The sequence below is a fragment of the Podarcis bocagei genome (assembly GCF_964188305.1).
Source record: "Podarcis bocagei genome assembly, chromosome: 12".
NCBI classification, from domain to species: Eukaryota; Metazoa; Chordata; class Lepidosauria; order Squamata; family Lacertidae; genus Podarcis; species Podarcis bocagei.
The window spans coordinates 41,678,722-41,702,380 of record NC_138137.1 but is presented as its reverse complement, the minus strand read 5'-3'; the positions used below and the strand labels follow the sequence as shown (position 1 = coordinate 41,702,380).

Here is a 23,659-nt window from a genome sequence, read left to right as displayed (position 1 = left end):
CACCACAATACAATAATGCATGTATATAAAAACCAGGTTGCCAGTTGCATTTGGAATGGTGTGCACAGTTCACCCCAACCCAATGAGGACATTGTAGGGAAGATGGAAGTACAGAAAAAGACAACTAAATTAATCAAGAGATTGGAGCACCTTTCCTATGGAGAAAGGTCACTCAGTTTTAATGTATTATCATTATTTTCTAAAAATGGACAGAGTACATGACCACAGAATTGCAGAGTTGGAAAGGACCCCTAGGGCCCATCTAGCCTAACCCGCTGCAGTGCAGGGATCACACAATAAAGGATTATACAATTATACCTGGTGCGAGTGTATTCTTCTCCTGAACTCAAGGTTGTCCAATGAAACAGACTGGCAGCAGGAAAGGCTGCAGCTCAGGTGGCAGAGCATCTGCTTTGCATGCTGAAGGTCCCAGGTTTAACCCCCAGGTATCTCCAGGTAGGGCTGGGAGAGAAGCCTACCTGAAACCGCTGCCAGTCAGTGTAGACAATCCTGAGCTGGATGGAACCATGGTCTGGCTCAACGTAAGGCAGGTAGGTCCCTATGCTCCGAGATTCAGGGGAGGCCAAAGAAATCACAGCTCCACACAGAATGGAAGGTTACTTGCCCGCAGGCTTGTAGATGGCTTTAAAATGGAACTGGACTCCATACTCCATAAATTTGCACTGCTGCTGCTTGGAAGCAGGGGAAGACTGCAGCCTTTGTGCCCTCCTGTGAGATACCCAGAAGAATTTGGCTGTCCACTGTCAGAAACAGGATGCTGGTCTCCAGCCAGCCAGGCTCCTCGCCTACTCAGTGACAAGCAGTGGACTGCCCCAACCTCATTCCTCCCCCTTGATTTCAGGCGCTTGGGGGGAAGACCACCATATGGCACTTTGATAGCAATGCAAAGATTTGGAAAACAAGCAGGATAACTAACACAGAAACTAAGAGGATGAAGACAGTAGGCTAAACATTTCACTCTTGATTCATTTTTATCATGTGCCGTTTAGTTTCACACTGCAGCCTTAGAAGCCTGTTAAATAGTCAAAGGAAAAATTGGCCTTTTAAAAAATAGAAAAAAGGGGTAATATTATTTCATATTAATGGTTCCCCATTATTCATTAGAGGAGCTGCCTACCAGAGTCTGGAAAGCCAGTCACCATCCATTTATTTCAGGCTGAAAAGAATGACATTCCAGCAGGAAGAAGAGCAGTCAAAGTGACAGGTCTCCAAAGTGAAAGGAACGGAGTGATTTTGAGGGGGAGAAAGTCAGAAATAAGGACAACGCTGAAACAGAGGGGAGATGGAGTGAGTTGTTTAAGCACAGCAGCCACCTACAAAAATATTAAGCAACCCCCCCAGCAAAAAAAAAAAAAAGGAAGAGGTTTGTGCGTGTAATCACACATGTACGCAAAAAGCACAGCACAAATTAATTCAGGGATGCGTACTTGGATCTGTGCCACCCTACAACATGCAGCTCAATGGGAAAGCTGTTATATTTGCAGGAGCTGTGTGTGCTGTGCTTTGGGCTCCTGCACATGTAATGAGTCCTTAGATCACACCAACGGAAAAAACCCGCACATTCACAGGAAGGTCCGTGACAGCTCGATTCAGAGCTTTCAATGCAGGTTAATACAAGTTCCAGGCAGTATCAACAACACAGGCTGCAGTCCTCCTGGATTTCAACTTCCCAAACCTTTCAAGTATTAAAATTAAATGAAGATTTCAAATGCAGAGACAACATGACAGTAAGGTAATGGTAATATTGTGTTTAAAAACTTAAAGCGCTGTTTTTTGTTTTGGATGCACAAAGGCAGCTTCTACAAAGGCATAATCTGCAGTATTTGTTCCCATACTGAAACTCACAAACACTTTTCTTGTTCAGTACTGAAGACTTCCACAACAGCAGTACCACTCTGCCTTGCTCACTTTATTTCACCTTGCATTGTTTATGGGTGTGGTTACAAAAATGGATATAGGTACTTTGGCTACAATGGTTTGCTGTGCATCAGTGTGCTTGGTAGGTGCAAGCTGTTCCCAGAAGGAAGAGGTTTGCTCCCATCTCTTATTTAACCAATAATATTTCCAAGGCCCAGATTCTCAGATCCTTTGTTCATGCCTTTCCGATCGCTACTGAGTATAAACTTAATTCATTAAAAAATGGGTATTTCTCAACCAAGAGAGCAGCACAAACAGTCAAGAAGAGCAAGAGGAGATTCAGCAGATCAACCTCCCCAGTTGCAGAAGACCTGAAGGCTGCGCTGCTACGACTACCTTTTCATTCCATGCAGAAACCAGGATGCTCAAGAGATACGGAGCCATCAATCATCGGCGATGCTGCAGAAACTACTACTCCCGAGTACTAAAAGGCCTCTTCCCATTCTCAGCGCTAAGCTTCAAGGATTCCAACAAGCCCTTGATCCGTTCGCTGGCTGGTCCCCTCTTCCTTCTCGTACCCTTGCTGGCATTATTTCCTGCTGATGTTAGGAGAAGGGCTGCCAGTCCCCAGCGCTGGTTGCTGCTGGACGGACCCTTCCCTGTCTGCTGCAAAAGCCAGGCGCTCTCTCTGGCCAAACTGACAAATCTTTCAAGCTGCGTTGCATTTACGTTCTTGCTGATATTAAGGTTTTGTTCAAAGGGGTTCTGTATGTGAAGAGCAGACGCTTCTGGCTTGTTTTGCTCTTTCCCCTGTATATTTGGAAAAAAAGGAGGCGGTGGTGAAACAAAAATCATTTAACGTGTGCACCGTGTATTATCGACTGCCCCGAGGCAAGCGTAAATAAGCAGAAACCCATGCAAAGTCCAAAACTGCTACCACCACCACTCATTTACTGGGCCTTTCAAAAGAAAGCCAGGTGTTTCTATGCAAAGGTATGCAGAAGGGAGATCAGGATCTACTGGTGGATCTCTGGTAAGTTGCAGTAGATCAGCAAAAGTTTCCAACTCCCAGAAATGTAATGGCTTTTCTTGCTTATAGCAGACTGCTGAAATGAAGTAAGCTAACCAGAAATGGATTCGTGTGTGAAAGGTCTGAGTCCTCAGTTCAGTTCTAGTACTGGGAGCGGGGGGAGGGGGGATATCTAGGCATAGAATATGCTCAGAGGCATATTAGCAGATTCTACAATATTAGCAGAATATCTTTTCTGCCAGGCTCTAGCAAAAGACACCAACAATCCTGACTTTGCCTACCCCTGTAGTACAGAACACAGGCAATATGCTGTGTCCTTAGAGAAGCATTTTGATGGGCAAGCCAGGATTGCGGTGGCAGAGACAATGAACTGGGTTCAGAGGGAAAGTTCAAGAGCGGAAAGGCAGCAATTTCCACATACTCAAACACAGCAAAATTCATATTTGCATATTTCTTTCACTCACAATAACTGACAAGAGAAGGAAGGATTCAAGTTTTTGCCCCCATCTGTGAATAAGCCCAAGGGGGCTCTTAGCTGGAGTCTGTGCATCAAACAAAAAACCCCCAAGGGGTGGCCTTAGATGCTGTGTCCTAAGGCTATAGCCAGCAAGGCCCATTTAGATCCAACATAGCAGGGACCTAGCAAGGTATTAAAATGTTCTCCCAATATGGCCTCTCAAAAAATGCCACAAGCCACCCACATCCATTCAGCAAACAGCCCCTCTCTCACCCAAATAATACATTTGGAGGTTTCTGAATTGAATGCCAACCCATACTGGCTGCACAATACAGACATAGCAACACAGCAAAGCAGGGAGAATTACTAATATCAATTTTGCTCCCCCCACCCCATCTCCAATATTCAGACATTTTCATACAGTAACGTAAAGACTGGCAATAAACCCTGTAAGGGTGTGAAAGTTAAAAACTTTTACCTTCCGGATATTTAGTGAATACTTGTTAAAATGAAAATTTCCAAAGTATTCAAAGAAGTCACTCAGTAGTACATCTGGGGAAAAAGGGGGAAAGCACAGTAAGGAAAGAAGAGACCCAAGTTCAGATCTGACTGGTGAAAAGATTTACAAGGGGGCCTTCTTACCTAGGGTTTCTGTGTTTTCTGTGGGCTTAATTTTGTTCAAGTCACTAACGAAGGTACAGTCGTGACCTTCAATCACGTGCTTATCTTCTGCATCTAAAGCAAAAAACAAACACTTTTGAACTATCACATACAGATACTATAGAATTTGATAAGGGATGAAGTTAATCGCATAGAAATTAGTGTGTGACAAATTATAAAAACAACCGTTCAAGCACTTCAGCATTAAAACAATTCAGGCACAGACAAAAGACAATGATTATTTATATCTCTTACTCACCCTTCACCGGAAGGTCCCAGGGTGGGATACAGCATATGAAAAGGCAATACAACTGAAACAGCAACAAATACACACACTACCCCTTGAATGCCCGAATGAGTAAGCAAGGTACTCATTGCTCCTAACAGTGGCCTCTCCTTTTGGAAAGGCAGAGGTAGAAAGTGGTGCAAAATCCAAGCAACTGCTCCAATTTGCAATGCATAACTTTTACCCTCCTTCCATTGCTTTTATCAACTAAAAACAAATTGCAACCACTGTGAAGTTCTGGGTAGGGTTAGACTCTCCCTGAAGGAACAGGTGCATAGTCTGGAAGTAGTCCCTCAATTTAAATCTGTAACTGGACTGCCAAGCAGCTTTTGTGGCTACAAGTGCTTATGCCTAGCTCTGGCCATTTATGGACTGGGATAACCTGGCCTTAGTCAATCATGCCAATGACCCCCCCCCCTCTTTTGGACTACTGCAATGTGCTTCATCTGGGGCTGACCTTGAAGACTGTCTGGGAATGGCAGCTAGTGCTGGGAACTGTGAAACTTAGCTGTGAGGATATCTGGTTTTGCATTTTGATATTTTTTTTTAAGGTGCATTGTCTTTTCTGCTTTGTTGTATCTGCTCTGGGTCCCTTCCGGAGGACGATCTTATAATTATTATTCCACCTGCACATGTTTGTCAAATCCTCCCTCTTACCAGCTAGCTCCTTCAGCTGATCCAAAGTTGGAATGATGGGGGGCTTTCTTCTTTGCAGAAAAAACAAGACCATCATCGTGAGCGAGAAATTAGTAATCCAGGAGCCAGGAATGCTGCTGGTTATGGCTTGGACCCGTGCCCAGCACCGCACACTGAACACCAGAGCTCTCACACGCGGGTCGAGGCTGCCGTAGATATATAGGAGCTCAGAGCTTTTTAGGGCAATTCTGTTGGAAAAGGAATGGAAGAGGGTCAAAGGGACAATATAGAATGTCAACAACTTATAAGTGCAACACATGAGGGTGTGAGGAGAGCCCCTGCCAACAGGAAAAGTGGGAGCATGCATCCTTTTTAAAGAAATGGCAACAGACTGTTTCACAGGAGACAAAGGATCTACAACTGTAAGGCTTGCATAAACCTTTGCTGGTTTATTGCTGAAGAGTCAAATCAACACAGAATCACAATTCTCAATGTATGATGTTCTCTGAGATGCAAACTTTAGAAAGATAGAGGGCATTGTGCTTATTAGTATATCTGCTCCGCAACCCAGACGTGGACCCATTAAGAGATACTAGGTTTTATCCAATGCTAGACATACTCAGAGAAATTAATGTTCACAGCTAATGCAGGGTTATTAATTTCAACTTTGAGTAGAACTTAATTAGATTTCACCCACTATTTCTCCTCATAAGAACAGGGCTGTCACTCAGAAGGGTAAAGAGGGAAGCAGCTAAGGCCATCTGAAACGGTATCAGGAGGCTTCAGGGAGGACTGGCAGACAGGGTCAGACATGACTGGTGACACAGAAGAACTGCGATCTTTCTTTGCAGAGGGCAAAACAATAGCTTTTTTCTGGCACAGAGAACTCAACATGGCAAAGTTCACAAATGCTAATCTGGTCAATACAACATCAACACAGGTGTCTCCTGTGGTTTATTATAAAAGCAACTGTAAAGTATTCATACGATTGGTATTTCCCCTATACACGGAATTAAGAAAGGAAAGGAAAAACGCTCAAAGGGGAAAAAAAGAAACTGTGCCAGAAATGTTATTAATAAGAAGCCTGCTCCCCCTACTGGTCACCAAGTGAAAAAAACGAAGTTTTCTTTAATACAGTGGTACCTCAGGTTACATACACTTCAGGTTACATATGCTTCAGGTTACAGACTCCGCTAACCCAGAAATAGTGCTTCAGGTTAAGAACTTTGCTTCAGGATGAGAACAGAAATCGGGCTCCGGCGGCGCGGCAGCAGCAGGAGGCCCCATTAGCTAAAGTGGTGCTTCAGGTTAAGAACAGTTTCAGGTTAAGTACGGACCTCCGGAACGAATTAAGTACTTAACCAGAGGTACCACTGTATATACCACTGTATGCCCATCTGTATATTTTTATCCAGCGGTTCTCAAGTGGTTTCCCTCAGCAGACCACTTGAAAACTGCTGTTAGTCTTGGTGGACCACTTAACAGACCTTCCCCACACCCTTTAGTGCTGTCATCATTGTCAAAACCGGCACCTAATTATGAACACCACAGGCCCTGTTGAGAAGGGCCCCTTTACCTGTAATTTTTAGGGAGAAATTTGCAGGCTGCACCAATGCCACATGGACAGAGGCCCTAGGCCAGGGCTTTGCTGGCCTGTCTGATAATCCAGCTTTGCTTGGTCAAAACAATCTCAGTCTCCATTGCTGGAGTGGGGTGAGGAATAAAGTGGGGGCGGGAGAGAGATTATATTGATGCTAGCAGATCCCAATCTGCATTTTGCCTGCTCCCGCTTTAGAATGCTGATATACATTGCCACTCTATAGCCACTTATGCACCCATATCTAAACCCAATATGGTGTGGTATACTGTATAGTGTATGGGTGGGGAACCTGCAGTCTTCCAGCTGTTGATAAACTACAACTTCCATGATCCCTGACCATTAGCTGCACTGGCTGGGGTTGATGGGAGTTAAGAGCCCACCAGCTGGAGATTACCTGGTTCCCTTTCTCTGGTGCAATGGATGCATTACCAGGCCGGAAAGACATTACTAAGCTTACAGGGTATTTCTGGCTACCCTTGCCCTGAGTTTCCTGGACGGTAGGATGTACATTTGAAAATGCTTACCTATTATTAGCTGTCAAGTCACACTGAAATCCTGAAGGCTGATGAGAAAATCGTACCAACGGACAGCGAGCATTAAGTATTTTTTGGACACCAACACACCCAGGGCCAAAGTTATCAATAAATTCACCAATCACATAAAGGGTCCTCTGCGTTGCTATTCGTTCAGAAGGTACTCTCTTCATTAGATAATCTATGTTGAAGGGACCTGTTTTCTAACACAAAAGAGACAGAATAAGTCAATGTTCAAAACAAAGGCAAGCCCCCTGACACAGCGTCCTCTTCAGAAATTTGTTTAAGATGATGAGCGCTCGAAAATTAGGATTGTCACCTGCGTCTTCTACTGACTTGCCTCTTTTTAGTCTTTGCCTCCCACCCCCGAATGAGCAAAATATTATTGTTACACAGCTAGAACTCAAATATGTGGTTTATTTATTTAACATAATTTTTATACTGCTTGATTGTAAAAAAACAACAACTTCAAACTTGTTTACAAAAAAGGAATAAACAATACAGTCACACCTTGGTTCTCGAATGCCTTGCGACTCGAACGTTTTGGCTCACGAATGCCGCAAACTCGGAAGTGAGTGTTCCAGTTTGCGAATGTTTTTGGGAAGCCGAATGTCCAATGACGCTTCAATGGCTTCCGATTGAGTGCAGCCGATCGAAAGCCGCGCCTTGGTTTTCGAAAGTCAAACGGACTTCCGGAATGGATTCCATTTGAGAACCAAGATATGACTGTAAAATTATTAGTAAAATCAATTAAAACATTAAAAAACTTTAAACCAGCAATAATCTAAAAACATACTGGCATTCTAGATATCTCGGTAGGCCTGTCTAAACAACATGTTTTTAGCAAAGACGGGACGCGGGTGGCGCTGTGGGTTAAACCACAGAGCCTAGGACTTGCTGATTAGAAGGTCGGCGGTTCAAATCCCCGTGACAGGGTGAGCTCCCATTGCTCGGTCCCTGCTCCTGCCAACCTAGCAGTTTGAAAGCACGTCAAAGTGCAAATAGATAAAAAGGTACCGCTCCGGCGGGAAGGTAAACGGCGTTTCCGTGCACTCTGGTTTCCATCACGGTGTTCCATTGTACCAGAAGCAGTTTAGTCATGCTGGCCACATGACCAGAAAGCTATTTGCGGACAAACGCCGGCTCCCTTGGTTTGCCAGAAGCGGCTTAGTCATGCTGGCCTCATTACCCGGAAGCTGTACGCCGGCTCCCTCGGCCAATAAAGCGAGATGAGCGCTGCAACCCCAGAGTCGGTCACGACTGGACCTAATGGTCAGGGGTCCCTTTACCTTTACCTTACGGTGAAGGTGCATGGCTGATATTAATAGGCAGTGAGTTCCGAAGTATAGGAGCCACCACACTGAAAGATCGAGTCCTTACAAATGTGGAATGGGTATTACATGGCATCTGTAACAGTGCCAGTTCTGCCAATCAAAGCTGAGTGGGCATATCTTGCAGGCAAATTGTCCCCAAGTTGTTAAGGGCTTTGTATACTAATAGTAACACCTGGAACTTGGCTTGGTAGCAAATTGGCGACCAATGCATATCTCGGAGCACTGGTGTTATATGGAGCAGGGAAGAGCAGTTATATCCCTAAAATTAAATGTCCAGGATCCAAAGAGCCCCACTTATACCTGGTTTCCACTAACTTGTCCTGGCTTGCCCTAGATGCTGCTTCAGCTTGGGAGGGAGAGGGGCATATGGAGGCCGAAGCAGGAGAAAGGACAGACATGCCGCATGCAACCACTTGGAGCCCAGCCAGTCTGAATCATGTCCAGCTCTAATGGACCCTTCAGAGGAATAGATTTAACTTTTTTTATATAAAAGCAATGCTCTTAGAGAAATGCTCAGATATTAGAAACACATGCACCATCCATATCCATGACAAGAAAAGATGCCTCAAGGCAAAGACTGAAACTGAGCCAGTTCTCTCAGTAGAGAGAAAAACCAACCTGGAGAAAGTCAGGGGTTTCCCACATGTGACGGGGAAATGGTTTTTAAGCACACAGCCTCTGTTTACATGAGCAAAACAAGGCAGCGTTGGCCAATACACTCTGGCAAAATTACGCAAAAGGAGGAAGTGGTATATGTGGGACTCCTTTGTGCTGATGGGCAGCATTTTATTATACTGTCATGAGAAAAATGTAACCGTGAACCGCATTACTGCAGTTTGCATATGCTGCTGTTTGAGATAAGATTGGCTAATTGCATAGAGGAAATGTACACGGCTTTGCAGCTGCCTGGAACAAACCTGCTTAGTTTGCTTATCCCCATGTGGACATTGTGTTTAACCCTTCCTGTGCTTGTGCATTCATTGTCCAGGAGCATGTTAACGTGGCCACCGGCTGCCATGCAGCACATGGAACAGGCACCCAAGTCCCGTTTTCATTGCAGAAAGCAAAGATGCATGAGAGCAGACTGTTTTGTGGGTGACGCTGATAAAAGCACTAAACGCTGTCAAAGGTTTAGGGCAGGGTGGGGAAGCTGTAGCCCTCCACATGTTGCTGGACTCCCTGAATCCATCATCCCTGACCTTTGACCCCATTGGTTGGTAGTGATGTTAAGTTCTCGAAAACAATCTTTTGGAGAATATTCTTGATTAGAGAATTTTCATTTAAAATAGGAGAATATTCATTTTAATGCATTGAAAATGATATAATTAGTTAATATATATGTTTATTCATGGGTAAACTTGTTCAGATGGCAACCAAAAACTGTACAGATACTTTTATTCAATGCGACAATGCAGGGGGTTCACATTCTTTGATTTTTTGCACGAAACGTGAAATTGAAAATTCAACGGGAATGACTCACGTTAATCACTAAGCCTGCCACTAACCGTATATTTACCATCAACTTTGAATTCTAATTATGTTGTATATGTATGAAATGTAGCTTTTAAAGTAAAAGGAATAATTAAAATCTCAGCTTGACTTATTATTTACTAGGTTTTTAAAATGTGGGTTGTAAAACTGGTTCTTACATTAGAATTTACAGTTTGTGAAGAATATTCTCCGGAGAATTTTCTATCAGAGAATATTCTCCGCAAAATATTCTCACCTCACCTCACTATTGGTTGGTGATAATGAGCACTGGGCTCCATAAACATCCAGGGAGCAACTGGTTTCCCACCCTTGACTTTAGGGTCTGGAATTCAGTGCCTTCTTTACCACTTGCAGCATAAGCAGGACTCTTCCATTTGTCCACAATGACTGCATAAGGTACTGGTGATGCTCTAATGACTGCTAGGAGGTCCATGCACTTGAAGATGGTGGTAATTAGTCTTTATAGTACCATCTATGTACACAGCACTCTTGAATATGAGTAATTTGTAGGATTTCAGTGTCAGGGAATTCCAGGAAGTAGAGTTAGCAGGGAGGGGAAGTACACACACACACACACAAACGGTAACCAGACAATGCAATGATATTGTTTCGTACTTGAAGAAAAAGCCATTTAGTTACAGGCTGGAAATTTGGGTTGAAGCTTAACATTAATTCACACATCAACCGCAATGCAATTCTTCTGATGGCTGAATTGAAGATAATGTCACTAGATGCTCTCCGAGGAGCTATGTATAAATTATAAGCTCATGTTTGAGAAAGGATTAGGCCTACAAATTTTTGATCCTCTGATAATTTGATTAGAGTACGGCAAATGAAACCATAACGGACACACGCAAGGGTAGGCTTTTTCCAGCTTAGAACTTGCCTGCTGCCCAGTTGTATGAATAAACTAGTAAGTATATACACTGAAAGATTGGGAGCAGTGGATGCACAAAAAGCAGCTTAAGATGAATACATGGCATTCAGGAAGCTTAGTAACAGCTGTGCAAAATGACAAAAAAAAAGCTGCAGAAGTAGCCAACTTTGATTTGCATCATGGCAATTAAAACAAATTTTATAATTAAAATTAATAAAAATGGTCATGATTGCAAAACAGTCATTCCACATTCTAATCAAACAACAAACCAATCGAGGATGCTGTTAGAGAAAGACCTTACCCTTTGGGTAGCATTTTTTCGGATCGCATCCAGATCCAAAAACATGTCTAAGTCACATCCCAGTTTACCAAAGCTGTTCACAGAAGAGCCAAAGGGCTTCACAATGCAGTCTGGAAAATAAGCACTTGCAATGTCTTGAATTAAAGAGCAGGTAAAAAATCGGAGCTTAGTGTTTTCTTCTGTTAGCTGATACTTCTCTACAAGCATGTACAACTGGTCGCTCACCTGCAAAGACAAAAAAAGGGAGAGAGGGAACTCAATCTCAGGTTATGTGAGGCACTTGGGTGACCTTTGAGAGTTGAGAAACAGCTGCATTGTCTGCAAGGTACAACTTAAAGCAAGCAGAGGCTAAACTCAGCATTCTTTCTTTCCAAATCCATCCTTAAAGATTATTTAAATACAAGTACTTTAAACATCATTTCTCTCTGCAATGAACACAATAGATACTGGTTCAATGGAAGATCAACCGATTCAGAAAAGACACAAGTCTTACATACTTGGCTTAAAACATCCCCTTTTGGTAGTCCTACTGGCTTAATTGTTCCTGCTATTTGGTGCTTGCTAAATTACTGTGCACTATTGAAGATTAAAAGGGATGGAATTTGTAAGCCACCACAACCCACTGACATTTTCATCCTAATATTAATCATCAGAATGTCTCAAGTTCTAACATCTACTGTTATCCGAGTGTACCAAGTGATACATTTAGCAAATATGTAAAGTCACCCTGTTCATATGTCATTAAATTATAATTGGTGGTTTACTGTGAATGTGCTAACTGTTCCTGCTTTGTTCCTCTCAACTAGTGAGTGGGAGCAACAAGTCATGATCCTTGGCTTAGCATTACATCCAAACCAGGGGCCGTGGTTTGTTTCACTTCCAACAAACCATGTTTGGAAAGCTAAACTATTGGGGAGGAGTGAAGCAGAAGCAATCTGCTTGGTCACAGTAAGTCAGTAACTATGGCTTACTACAAAGTGCAAACACAGCCACTGTAACAGACATAAGTTAACGCTATATAGTTTTGCACCCAGAATAAATGCACAACATCGACTTTGAAGACAAAGGGTGAACTTTGTCACTAAATGTACTGAGAACATACATGAGTGCAAGTTATTGGGTTCCGGAGGCATGGAAGTTCATCAGAATTCTATCAGGAATTTGCAACTTGATGATCTGTAATGGCGCACAAGGTTCTATTCAAACAACAAAATTACTCAATGCTACAAGGCTTCTCCTGCAATGTTTAACCACAAAGAATGTTGGGTGGGTCCTAGGATGTTTATGTGAGCCAATGGTGAGGCTCAGTTAACTGATTGTGTTCTCTAAAAATCTCTGTACTGTGCTGGTGATTTCATGCCAGGCAACTTGATGCAAAGAGAGTTCACTAATGATTCCTATTCCTGGAATCAAGATTCCTGAAAAAGTTAAGTTTCTTTACATGAAAATTCATTTTGATATTATACGATTCATTATTGCTGCCTCTCTCAGAAGCATGAATGGAAGCACTGTTTATAAATTTAGTTTTTCATGATCCAGATTAATTAGTAGCTACTACCAACATGAACTATCTAATCCTTCATAGAAGTTCTTTATTTTGCTTTCAGCTTCTTAGTATTGAAAATGCAAGAGCTACTTCATTATCAGTAAGCATGACCATTCTCTGTCCTATTTAAAAGATCTGGAGAAAAATCACAAATTGATATTTATTCCATTGGTAACAGTTCTATTGTATTAACAAGTATTGCACCGATTTTTCCAAAAATATTAACGGAACTATTTACTACATGCATTAAAAACCATTCACCCTCTTTCTGATCAGCATTTCTGATTCAGCTTTTCAGTTACATATTCAACACAATAATAAAAGCTGCTTTATTTCTTATAAGAGAAATTGCAAACATGAACTTACACTGTCAGCATTACATAGGTTCGTCAGCAGCTCTCCAACTTGAATAGTTGCCTGTTTATGACGGTAAACTGGAGTCTGATTGGAAGCTTGGCTTGGTGGGTTTTTCAATGTTATTGTAAAAATTCTGGATTTAAATGGAACAGGACACTCATCCACCAACTGTACAGAACCAGTAGCATCCTGCAGTGAAGCTATACTGTCGGTCTCAGAAAATTCTACTACTGCATACATCCCCTGAAGTAATAGAAAGGAAGAAATAGTAACATTTATGTAGTATGATACATAACAGATTTTATCTGTAAACATAGGCTGGGCATTAGAATGATTTTTCATTTTTTTTAACATGTTAAGACTACAGTGGTACCTTGGTTCTCAAACTTAATTCGTTCTGGAAGTCCGTTTGACTCCCGAAACATTCGAAAACCAAGGTGTTGCTTCCGATTGGCTGAAGGAGCTTCCTGCACTCAAGTGAAGCCGCGTCGGATGTTCGGCTTCTGAAAAATGTTCAAAAACTGGAACACTTTACTTCCAGGTTTTTGGCGTTCGGGAGCCAATGTGTTCGTCAACTACCATAAGCCATTTGAGAACCAAGGTTCCACTGTAAAGCTAAATGTTCCTCCTATGTATATGAAACTAACTGTATTTTGTAAGTTGCCTTGGGAGACCTTTGTGTGCAAGTATTTTAAAATCTGCCAAACACTAATTTCCATGCTATCCACTTCTGTAAAGGATACAGATGAGTTATCGCAAGTCCATCTGCTCTTGGGTCTTTCTATTTGAATCACACAAATTCAGTTGCTAATGCTGAAAATACTTACGTAACTTTCATAGAAGAAGTGATTCTTAATGTTCCCATGACATGACAAGTATTTGAGTAGTTTTTTCTCATTGATTTTGGATGGGCAGTTAATTAACACGGTTCTTTGTGCCTGCTCTCGTCTTTCTGCTAAGATCTTACTGAATGTCTTCTTTCTGGTGCTAATTTCAGTATCTGGATGGAAAGGGAGGGGGAAACAGATTATATGAGCAGAGTTTTACAGCCTGATATTAGTACATGTACTTCATTTTTAAAAGCAAAAAGGTATGTACTACATGACAACACCCCCCCCAAAAAAACCCTACATAAAAGTTTGTGTGCATTTTTGTTTTGCTACATAAAAGTCTCTCTGTGTGTGAAAGCACACTATGCTCAACTGAAAACAGCCCCAGGCACCAGGTATAAGAACATAAGAGGAATCCTGCTAGATCAGACCAAAGGCCTGCACCCTGCTTTCCATAGTGGGGAACCAGATGCCTATAGGGAGACATGACTGCAGTAACATTAGTATTCACAGGTGTTTGTGTAATTTGGGAATATGCGCAAAATTGTACCAACAGCTCGGTCTGTTTCTCAAGGTGCCCTTCCTCAACACCTGAAATCTATTCACGGTTAGGATGCCAGCTGTGGTGGGCATCTTGAAACAGCTCAAGGCCATAGGCCTTTGGCATGACTCATCCATACCCACTTTCTCCAAAGAATCTGTGCAGGCACACTGACAGGTCTAACGCCATGGCTGCATTCAGCAGCAATGTGGGTGGTGGTGGTGAATTGCTATTTGTGGTGGTGGTGGATCTCTCTTCAAACTTGAATCTTTCTGTGTATTTGAATTTCTTCACTTTAACCTCTAAGACCAAGTTCCTGTAAGCAGTTAAGTTTATGATGCATTAATACAACTTATGAAGCATGTGTGTGTGTATAGTGTATTTGAATTGTCTTCAGTCAATAAAACACTTTATACTGAACCGTGTGGGCAATGTGTTTTCTTCACTGTCAATTCTAGAAAGGCCTATGACAGGAAAAGACGAAGATTGTGAAGCTTTGCTGGACTACTCTGCTGGTGCTGCACAACTCGGCTGGCCACACCAGTATAGGTTCAACTGAAGCGGACCCGAAAAGGGCAACTCCATCCCTACCAGGGAAGAACAGGCAAGGGAAGATCTACATCAGGAACACGGCAGTGGTGGTGGCGGGACAGAGAAAGCTTGACATTGGAATCTGCTGCCCCGATTGGATCCTACCGCCTGAGGCAGTTGCCTCATGGGTGGGTCGGCCCTGTATGGATGCAATATTAAAACACTATCAACAGGTGCCCTGGAGGCAATACAGTGGTACCTCAGGTTACATACGCTTCTGGTTACAGACTCTGCTAACCCAGAAATAGTGCTTCAGGTTAAGAACTTTGCTTCAGGATTAGAACAGAAATCGGGCTCCGGCGGTGCGGCAGCAGCAGGAGGCCCCATTAGCTAAAGTGGTGCTTCAGGTTAAGAACAGTTTCAGGTTAAGAACGGACCTCCGCAACGAATTAAGTACTTAACCCGAGGTACCACTGTACTGCTTTCAAGATTAGAGCCACTGGTAGCTTTATCACTCGTCCCTTTTCAAAGCCATCTTAAGTCGGCTGCCACCAGCGCATCCCTTCGCCTCGCTGCTCACCCCCTCGAGGGTCGCTCAGCCTCTCCCCTCAAGTTGCTAAGCAGCAGGCAGACATCAAGAGAGAGGGAGGGACGCGAGGCCGGGCGGGAAGGGGCCTCCCGAGAAATCGAAACCACTTTTACCTGCCGCCGCTTCCTCGCTGCCGGGGCCCTGCGGCTCGCTCCGCGTAGCTGCCGCAGCTTCCGTGGAGCTGAACCGGTTCCCGGCGACCCTCAGCCTGGCCTCGGCGCGGCGTAGGAAGCACAGACCCCGGCACTGGAGCCAAAGAGGCACTCGCCCCATGGGGGCCGCCATTCCTGAAAGAAGCGCGGGAAGGGCCCGCACTGCGCACGCGCACGCGCGACGCTGGCGGCACCTGACGGGGCGACGCGAGGGTCAATATTCCTCGGCTTGCCTGCGCGTGCGCGCTGCGAACGTTCTTTTCCCTACGACGGGAGCGCGGAGAGGGCAAATCTGCGGGGTTCGCGAGAAGAAGTGATAGATTCTCGGATAGAGTGCTTCTGAATGGGGAGGCTCCGTTTTTACCTGTCGTGGCGAATGGCCCATCGGGACTCCTGTCGATAAATTTGTTTGGCTGTCCTAACAACAGTTCTAAGACCTGAACTGAATGCTGGTCTCAGCCACCATCAGGGCTCCAACGCCATAAATTTTAGTAATCCTGGCTTTATTTAAGGATGGGTCACCAAAGTTGCTGCTGATAGAGCGTTTGAACTGTGCTACAGTGAACCCAATCTATTTAGGATTATGGTAAATCCTGTTAAACTAAGCAGAATTTACGTCCAAGTAAACATCAGAACAGAGCTTAAATCTTTGCATATGAATAATAAAAAAGGCACCTGGAAATATCAGCAATAGCAACGTATCCTAAATTCTGAGCCCACTTAGCACCATTTGTAGTGACACGTGCAGCCAAACTGAGAAATGAGATTGAATTTTGTAGGGATGGACTTTATAAAGTAACAATATGATAAAAACAAAAGCAATGTGATAAAAATAAAAAACACTATAACACGCTGCCTGATAATGATATATCACCGGAATGTCCAACAGGTTGATCGTGATCTACTGGTAGATACCCGCGAGGTTTTGGTAGATCGCGGTCGATCCCTGGCTCTCTTTCCTTAGCGTTGTTAAAACTGACTCCTAACTCCCCCTCACCCCGCCCTCCATTGTTGTCTTATCTCTGGAAGGGAAAGATGGAGCTTTCTCTGTGTTGCTGTTTTCCCCTATAGCGATCTTTTTGTGAGTGACTTTACCCCTTTGTCCCTTGCCTTGAAGCCCCCCCAAACCGGAAGTTCCCCCCAAAGCTTTTCCTTTAACCCCCGCCCCATGGGGCTTTTGTCCTCCCTAAAAAAAGCTCAAGAACTTTGAGCTAAACCCCTAAAAAACGGATAAATCACTGCCAGTTTTTAATTCTGAAAGTAGATCGCAGTCTCCTGAGAGTTTGCCACCCCTGATGTATCAGTCCACTGGTCCTTTTGGCATCAGCACATTTCAGACAGGGGGCCTTCCCCAGCTTTGCTTAGAGATGCCTGGAATTGCATTTGAGGACCCTTGCCTGCAGGGGATGTGTTCCACTACCAAGCTGCAGTCCTGCCCCCATCCTTAGTAGGTCATTGACTAGGGGTGTTTCTATAATGTTCAACTTCAAAGGGCAACTGGATTCCACAGAAGACAGCAGTTGCAGGGAACAGGGGTGCCTTTCCAGACTCCTACACTTTGATGGCATGCTGCACCTGCTTAAATTTCCCCTTCTGACTTTGGGCCAGTGTTAGATTTTTTTGCTGTCTGAGGTGAAGAGATGAAGCTGCTATTCGTCCATTTATTTGTCCCTTAACTGTGGTCCCCTTATGGCTCATTCACCTGCCCCTGGTCAATTCCCTAGTCCTCAAGAATAAGGGGTAAAGTGTGTGCTCTTAAACAATATTATTATTAATCCAACAAGATGAACACATTATTTGTGAAATATACAAATGAAAAGAATAAAACATGAAATCTTTGCAATAATTTTGCCCACAGTTGCATCAATATTTATGTCAATTACATTTTTATATTCGGCACTATGTGGAGAGAGAGAGAATGGGGACAGGACATCTTATTAAATGAAAAGGTAACATATACACTTAGATATATTCATTATGAGGAACATATTTTTTCCAGCGGTATCAGCTGCTGGAAACCAAGAATGTTATTGCACTCAGGTCATGTTCTTGGCTCTCCACAGGCCAGGATGAGAATAGAGTGCTGTGCCAGATGAGCCATTGGCCGGATCCAGCAGGACTCTTCTTCTGTGCTTTTCTTCAGAGCAACTGGTGTATTGTGCACAGGTTTCCTCGAGCAGCCTCTGCCAATGCACTGTCCTAGAAATGTTTTGGACTATAACTTCCATCAGCCCCAGCTAGATTTGAACCAAAGGACAGGTGAACTGGAGCAACATTTGTTCATCCCTAAATTGTGGCCCCTATTCGTCACCTGTGGGGAAGCTTTAGACAGAATGGGCAGGACTGAGGAACCTGCATAGCTGCTGTTGGACTCCATCTCCCATCAGCCCCAGGCAGAATGGCCAAGAGTGACAGATGATGGAAGCTGGAGCACAGCAGCATCCAGAGGGCCACAGGTCTCCCTTCCCTATCGCTATTGCTTGGGAAATGACAATCTGCCTCTACTTCCATCTATTCTCTAATTTCCCCAACTGAAATAAAACACTAGCTAGTGATTTGTGCCCAGTGCACAATTTGACTGAAGTAAATTAAGGTGTTCTAAGTGTGTATAAGCGATCATGTTAACCGCTGCCTGTTTTCTCAGGCTTTTATTTTACCTCATCAAAGCGATGGTTATCCCAAAGATAACTGGATCTTGACTAGTCTCATGAATGATCCCTGAGGGATTTTGCTGTCCATCCCAAGCTTCCTTTGCCGCGCGTATTATCTGGATGCTTCCAGAAGGAGGAGTCTTCTGCGCATGGGTCCCATTGAGCAGGCAGGAGTCATCACAGCAGGACTGTCTGGGCTGCCAATTATGACGCGTGTGCACGTGAGCCTGGAGGACTGCTTTCAGTTTCCACACCCAGAAATCTAGGTGACCACCCTTCCTGTTTTTCAGGGGACATTCCTTGTTCTCGAAGGCTGGCTGAAGGAATCGTTAGAAGTGCTTTTGTGAAATAATCATGAAAGGCCTAAAGACTGTGGTAGACACTATTAACTTTATTACAGGGTTCCTAAACTGTGCTCTGCAGATCACCAGTGGTCCAGAGATGCTTTCTAAATCCCTTGTTTGTCCAGGAAAGCAGTCTCTCCTGGGCACTGAGGGTTCAATGCCTGCCTTATAATTTGGTCCTCTTTGCGCTGGCAGCAATAAAAGATCAGGAAGAAGGAACTGGATAAAATTGCAGTAAACTGTCAGGGAGATTCAGATGTCTAAATAGAAATATGTTGTATGAAGTTGTAGAGGCACCCCATTTACAGTCTCGCTTACAATATACAGTTCTGATGGCTTCTGCAGAGCCTTTATGTTTTTATATATGTATATATTTCCTTTTGATATGTGTCTGTATGGTTTTGTCATGGTCTTTGGCTAGTACAATAAAATACTAGTTTTGCCACCCTTTTTGCCAGTGGTTCCTGGTGTGCCTGTAAAAATACAACTAAAAATTATACTGCATATAGATTAGCCAATTGCAGTTGCTGCAACAGGCAGGGAAATCATTAAGTGGTCCAAGAAAGACTCTCTGCAATTTTCAAGTGGTCAGTGGCAGGAGGGGCGAAGTTTTATCTGTCTTCTCAACATGCCATCTCAAATTCTCCCACCAACAATGCATGCAACATGTTTAATTCAGCCAGTTTGAAAACCATTTTCAGAGTTACCGTAATGAAGCATAATACAACTCGAACGATGCGTTGTGCTTTTGTGGGCTCCCCTTAGGCACTTGTCTGGCCACTGTGGGAACAGAACGCCAGACTAGATGGACCTTTGATCCAGCAGAGCTTTCATTATGTTCTGAAAGCACATCAGCTGAAAACTATTTTGGCACTTCCTTGTTGCCCCTGATGTTCCTTGATGAAAACGCTGCACCACTTGTGGCCCTTTCTAACGAGTCAAGATAGAGAGGCTGCGAGATCAAATTTTTTGGCTGCTCAGCTAATTCTGACATGCTTCATCCACACCCATTTGCTGTCTTGGGTCAATTGCTGGCTGCAGTGTGTCTCTATGGAACAGCGAACCCCACCCATCTGAGATAACACGGTTGCAGCCCTGATGATTAAGGAACCCATGATCACACCAGTGGGGTTACTGATTCTCGGCTCATTTCAATATTTGATTCACCCCTTACATCTACTGTCGGGTGCTGTTGCAGTTGCTCGAGAGTAACCAGGCAGGACTCCTCCCTGTGTTTTACAGGCTTTATTTTGGTGCAACCGCTTTACAGTGAAGAGCCCCAAAGCTCATGTCTGGCTCAATCGCTAGCAGAATCCGGGAGTGGTCTTTTTTTGTACCTCCCCCAGCATAAAAGTTTTGTTACCTCCAACTGTCTCTGCCCCTCTCTGTGCCGCAGACTACTGCGCAGGATGGGCGATGGCAAGGGCGTGCTTCCCTCCTCTCCGGCTTGCTCAGGAGCAGCGTTTAGGCTCTCACTAGCATCCTCTGGTCCTTCCACCTCTTCCCCACTGGAGGTGGGGCTTTCCTCCTCCCCGGAAGAGAAACTGCTTCGCAAGATTTTCGGAGGCTCCCTGTAACACAACTGCCTTTCTATTTCTTGCCTCTGTGCCGATGGCAGTTCCCTGACATCTACAAACCAGTTAGAGGTTGGGATGGGAGTTACAGAGAGTTTTGGCATTGCTTTGTCAAGATAAATCACGTAATTTGAGGGCGGGGGGGGGGGTTGGGATCTTTTTTTAGACTGGGGGCCACATTGCCTCCTGGGCAACATGCCAGTGTTGGGCAGAGCCAGAGACAAAAGTGGGCTGAGCGGAAATAAATAAATTTCACATTTGTTCAGAAGGCTAGTTTTTCACACACTCACACTTTATCTTCCATTCAGGCAAGCTAGAGGCATTGTAAGACCAAAGACACAGTCCGCCCAGGCAGAACCATTTGAGAAATGCCATAAATGTAATATTTCTCTAAAACATATATCCTACATTACATTCCTTGTTCTCATTCCTTTGCTTATATTTCAAGTCCTGCCTGCGATTTCTATTTGACTGTAATATTTCCTCAGATAATCCGAAAAGGGTCTCCATTCTTCTACAAGCGTTTCTTCTTTGGGGTCTCTTATTTTTGTTCTCAGTTTCGCCATCTCCGCCATAGTCCATAGGCTGCAGTGTGGCCAGGGGAGAGGAGGAGGCATGGTCTGGAGAGAAGGCCAAGGGCCAGATACAGAGACCAGATGTCCCCAAGCCCTGAGGTACCCACCCCTGTTGTAAACAGGCCATGAATAGTCAAATGCTGCACAGCTCGTGTGCTCCCAAACCTTCCAGTGAAACACAAAGGCACGAGATATTCCACTTATTTATTTATTCCTTGTATTTGTAGTCTGATTTTCTTTCAAATCTATCCCAGGGTGTTAAGGAAGTGCAATGAAGTGCAATTACACAACTCATATTCTACCAACTATTCCCCCCACCACCACTTGTAACAGTTTGCAGGGTTACCCCAGAGCCGTTCCTTTTGCAGGATTAGCTGTCAGCTCGGAGCTTGTCCTTATGATGGGTAATTCAACCCCACCCACAGAGTCCAGCCGCTGGTATTTAGGTAAGCAATCAAGTGACAGATGTGTCACCTGATTATCACACAGGAATTAAAACCAATGTCTCCCACACTTTTAACTGTATACCGTGTGTGTGTGTGTGTGTGTCTAATGCTGAAGCATCTGTCTTTTAGGTAATACCGTATTTTTCCATCTATAAGACGCCCCCATGTATAAGACGTCCCCTATTTTGGGGGGACTCAGATTTAAGAAAATGGGGGGAAATGTATCTGTGTATAAGACGCCCCCTAATTTTGACATTATTTTTTAAGGGGAAAAACCTAGTCTTATACATGGAAAAATATGGTACTTTACATGCATTGGCAAACCTGGAATAGCTCAGTCAGTAGAGCATGAGGGTTCGAGCCCCACGTTGGGCAAAAGATTCCTGCATTCCAGGGAGTTGGGCTAGAGGATCCTTGTGGTCCCTTTCCAACTCTACAATACTGTGATTCTATGATGATGTGAGTCCATCTCAAAATCCCACCCTGAAGTGAAAAAACCCGAGAGATTCCAGACAAAGGTCACAGATGCTCTAGAACAGAGAACCGCTCCTCTGATCTGGCCCGCCATGCGTTCTCCAGTGCCCTCCCCCAGCCCATATTTTCTGGTGGCAATTAAGTACTAGAGCAAAAGAAACAGAGGTGGAGTTAATTTCATCCTCATGGTTTAAATCCTTCCATCACACCGAGATGCAAATTGCCCCCTCCCTGCTCATCTGTTTGGAAGAGAAACATAAGAAGCTGCCTTTTACCAAGTAAGACCATTGCTCTATCCAGCTTAGCATTGCTTGCACTGACTGGCAAAGACTCTGGGATTTCGGGGGGGGGGGGGCTCTATCCAACCCTACCTGGAGATGATGGGAATTGAGCCAGAGACCTTCTGCATGCAAATACTCTACCACCTGAGCTATGGCACTTCCCTGGTAGAGGATGAGCGGGGAGCAGGCAAAAGGCTTGTGTGTGTTGCGTGTGGAGGTCCTATGCATGGCATGTGGATGTATGCAGAGCCGCCTTTCCTGTTGGGCTTACTGGCACGTTGCGCCAGGGCACTATCCTCTCAGGAGCGCCCCAGCGAGTGGGGGAGCTCCGTGGCTTTGCCGGCAGCCTCCCCTTTCCCTGCACGCCCGTCAGCTGTGCCCTGTCAACCATATGGCTGGCGGGCATGCAACTTGCCTCTCAGGCCTCCGCGGGAAGAGAGTGATCCCTGCAGAGGCTTAGGATGGAAGCTGCGCCCCGGCAACTATATGGCTGGTGGGCATGCAGCTTCCTTCCCAAGCCTCCAAAGAAGGAGAGCAACTCTGGGAAACGGGGAGGGGGGGCGCCGGAGGGATCTTTGAACCACGGTGCCGGATATGCTTAACACGGCCCTGTATCTATGGAGGCCATTGGCCACATCCACTGCAGCTTGTGGACCCAGGAGGGCTGGTCAAGGGCGAGTGCAGCTCTCAGACCAATCAAGGGTCGCCATCCCTGTGTGGCAATGGTGCCAATGATACAGTGCTTGTACTTCTAAAAGGGTGCCAAGTGGCTGCCAATTAGCTACAGCCACAAGGTTCGAGGTGCTGGTCCTGGTGAACAAAGCCCTATACAGCTTGGGACCAGGAGACCCCAAGGATTGTTCCATCCCTTAGACTGCCAACCAGGGCTCTGCAGGAGAGGGCATGCTACAGACCTCTTCCTACCAGGAAGCCTGCTCTGCATGATGTCATGATCAGACCTTTAGCATAGTAGCACCTTCTCTTTGGAACTCTCCCTCCCATTGTGTATCAGATAAGTTCCTTCTCTGCTGCCTCTTTAAGGAGCAACTAAAGACCTTCCACTTTTAACAAGCCTTCTTAAGTGATCTTTATCCTAGTTCAGGCATAGGCAAACTCCGGCCCTCCAGATGTTTGGGACTACAATTCCCATCATCCTTAGCTAACTAGGACCAGTGGTCAGGGAAGATGGGAATTGTAGTCCCAAACATCTGGAGGGCTGGAGTATATACGTGTGTGTGTATGTGTATAGATATATATATAGATATATAGATATATAGATGCTTTCTCCACACACACAGTAAGGCCGCAATGTACGTGCATTTAAATTGTGCACATTCAGCTTTACGCGCTTGGCAACAAAATTTTAAAAAATTAAAAAGGGGGTGGAAAGAGGACAGGAGTCTGGGGGGAAAGGCTTTGGTAATCCCTCCCACCGTTGCACCTGTTGTGTTTTAACTATACACAATTTTGGCTTTAGGTGCTATCCCTGGCTTAATGTACACACCATTTTTTTAAAAAAAAAACCTGTCTATGTATATTTTAAAGAATGTTTTATATTTGTAATTTTTAAAAACAGTTTTCATATATGTAACTGCTTTATATATGTTTTTATTTAGCTGCAATTCACTTCGGGGTTTCCCCGCGGGAGTGATTCATAAATGAAAACTATTACTACCACTATGAAT

General features: G+C 44.3%; 1 protein-coding gene and 2 long non-coding RNA genes across 3 annotated transcripts in view; 2 read left to right on the top strand and 1 right to left on the bottom strand.

Annotated features, from left to right (window-relative positions):
- LOC308569900 overlaps positions 1 to 23,659 on the top strand; it is a 618,054-nt gene that overhangs the window by 240,738 nt on the left and 353,657 nt on the right. The gene's annotated exons all lie outside the window — the stretch shown is intronic.
- Positions 130 to 15,793, bottom strand: MTPAP (mitochondrial poly(A) polymerase). Its single transcript, XM_081164123.1, has 9 exons — positions 15,591 to 15,793; positions 13,814 to 13,986; positions 12,996 to 13,229; positions 11,084 to 11,308; positions 7,072 to 7,283; positions 4,969 to 5,195; positions 4,008 to 4,100; positions 3,844 to 3,917; positions 130 to 2,688 (listed from the first exon to the last, which is right to left on the bottom strand). Exons 1-9 carry the CDS (start codon positions 15,760 to 15,762, stop codon positions 2,350 to 2,352), a joined length of 1,749 nt encoding a protein of 582 aa, XP_081020249.1. The 5' UTR covers positions 15,763 to 15,793; the 3' UTR covers positions 130 to 2,349.
- Positions 15,807 to 19,069, top strand: LOC308569891. Its single transcript, XR_014000911.1, has 2 exons — positions 15,807 to 16,215; positions 17,693 to 19,069. It is a non-coding gene; the product is annotated as an uncharacterized lncRNA (long non-coding RNA).

What these genes read in the sequence shown, in the direction of transcription:
- MTPAP (XM_081164123.1), bottom strand. Translation starts at nt 15,762, where the DNA reads ATGGCGGCCCCCATGGGGCGAGTGCCTCTTTGGCTCCAGTGCCGGGGT. An exon ending in GACTTGACAGCTAATAATAG is followed by an intron (nt 5,196 to 7,071) that starts GTAAGCATTTTC and finishes CTTTTCCAACAG; the next exon opens with AATTGCCCTAAAAAGCTCTG. An exon ending in ATTCACTAAATATCCGGAAG is followed by an intron (nt 2,689 to 3,843) that starts GTAAAAGTTTTT and finishes CCAAATATACAG; the next exon opens with GGGAAAGAGCAAAACAAGCC.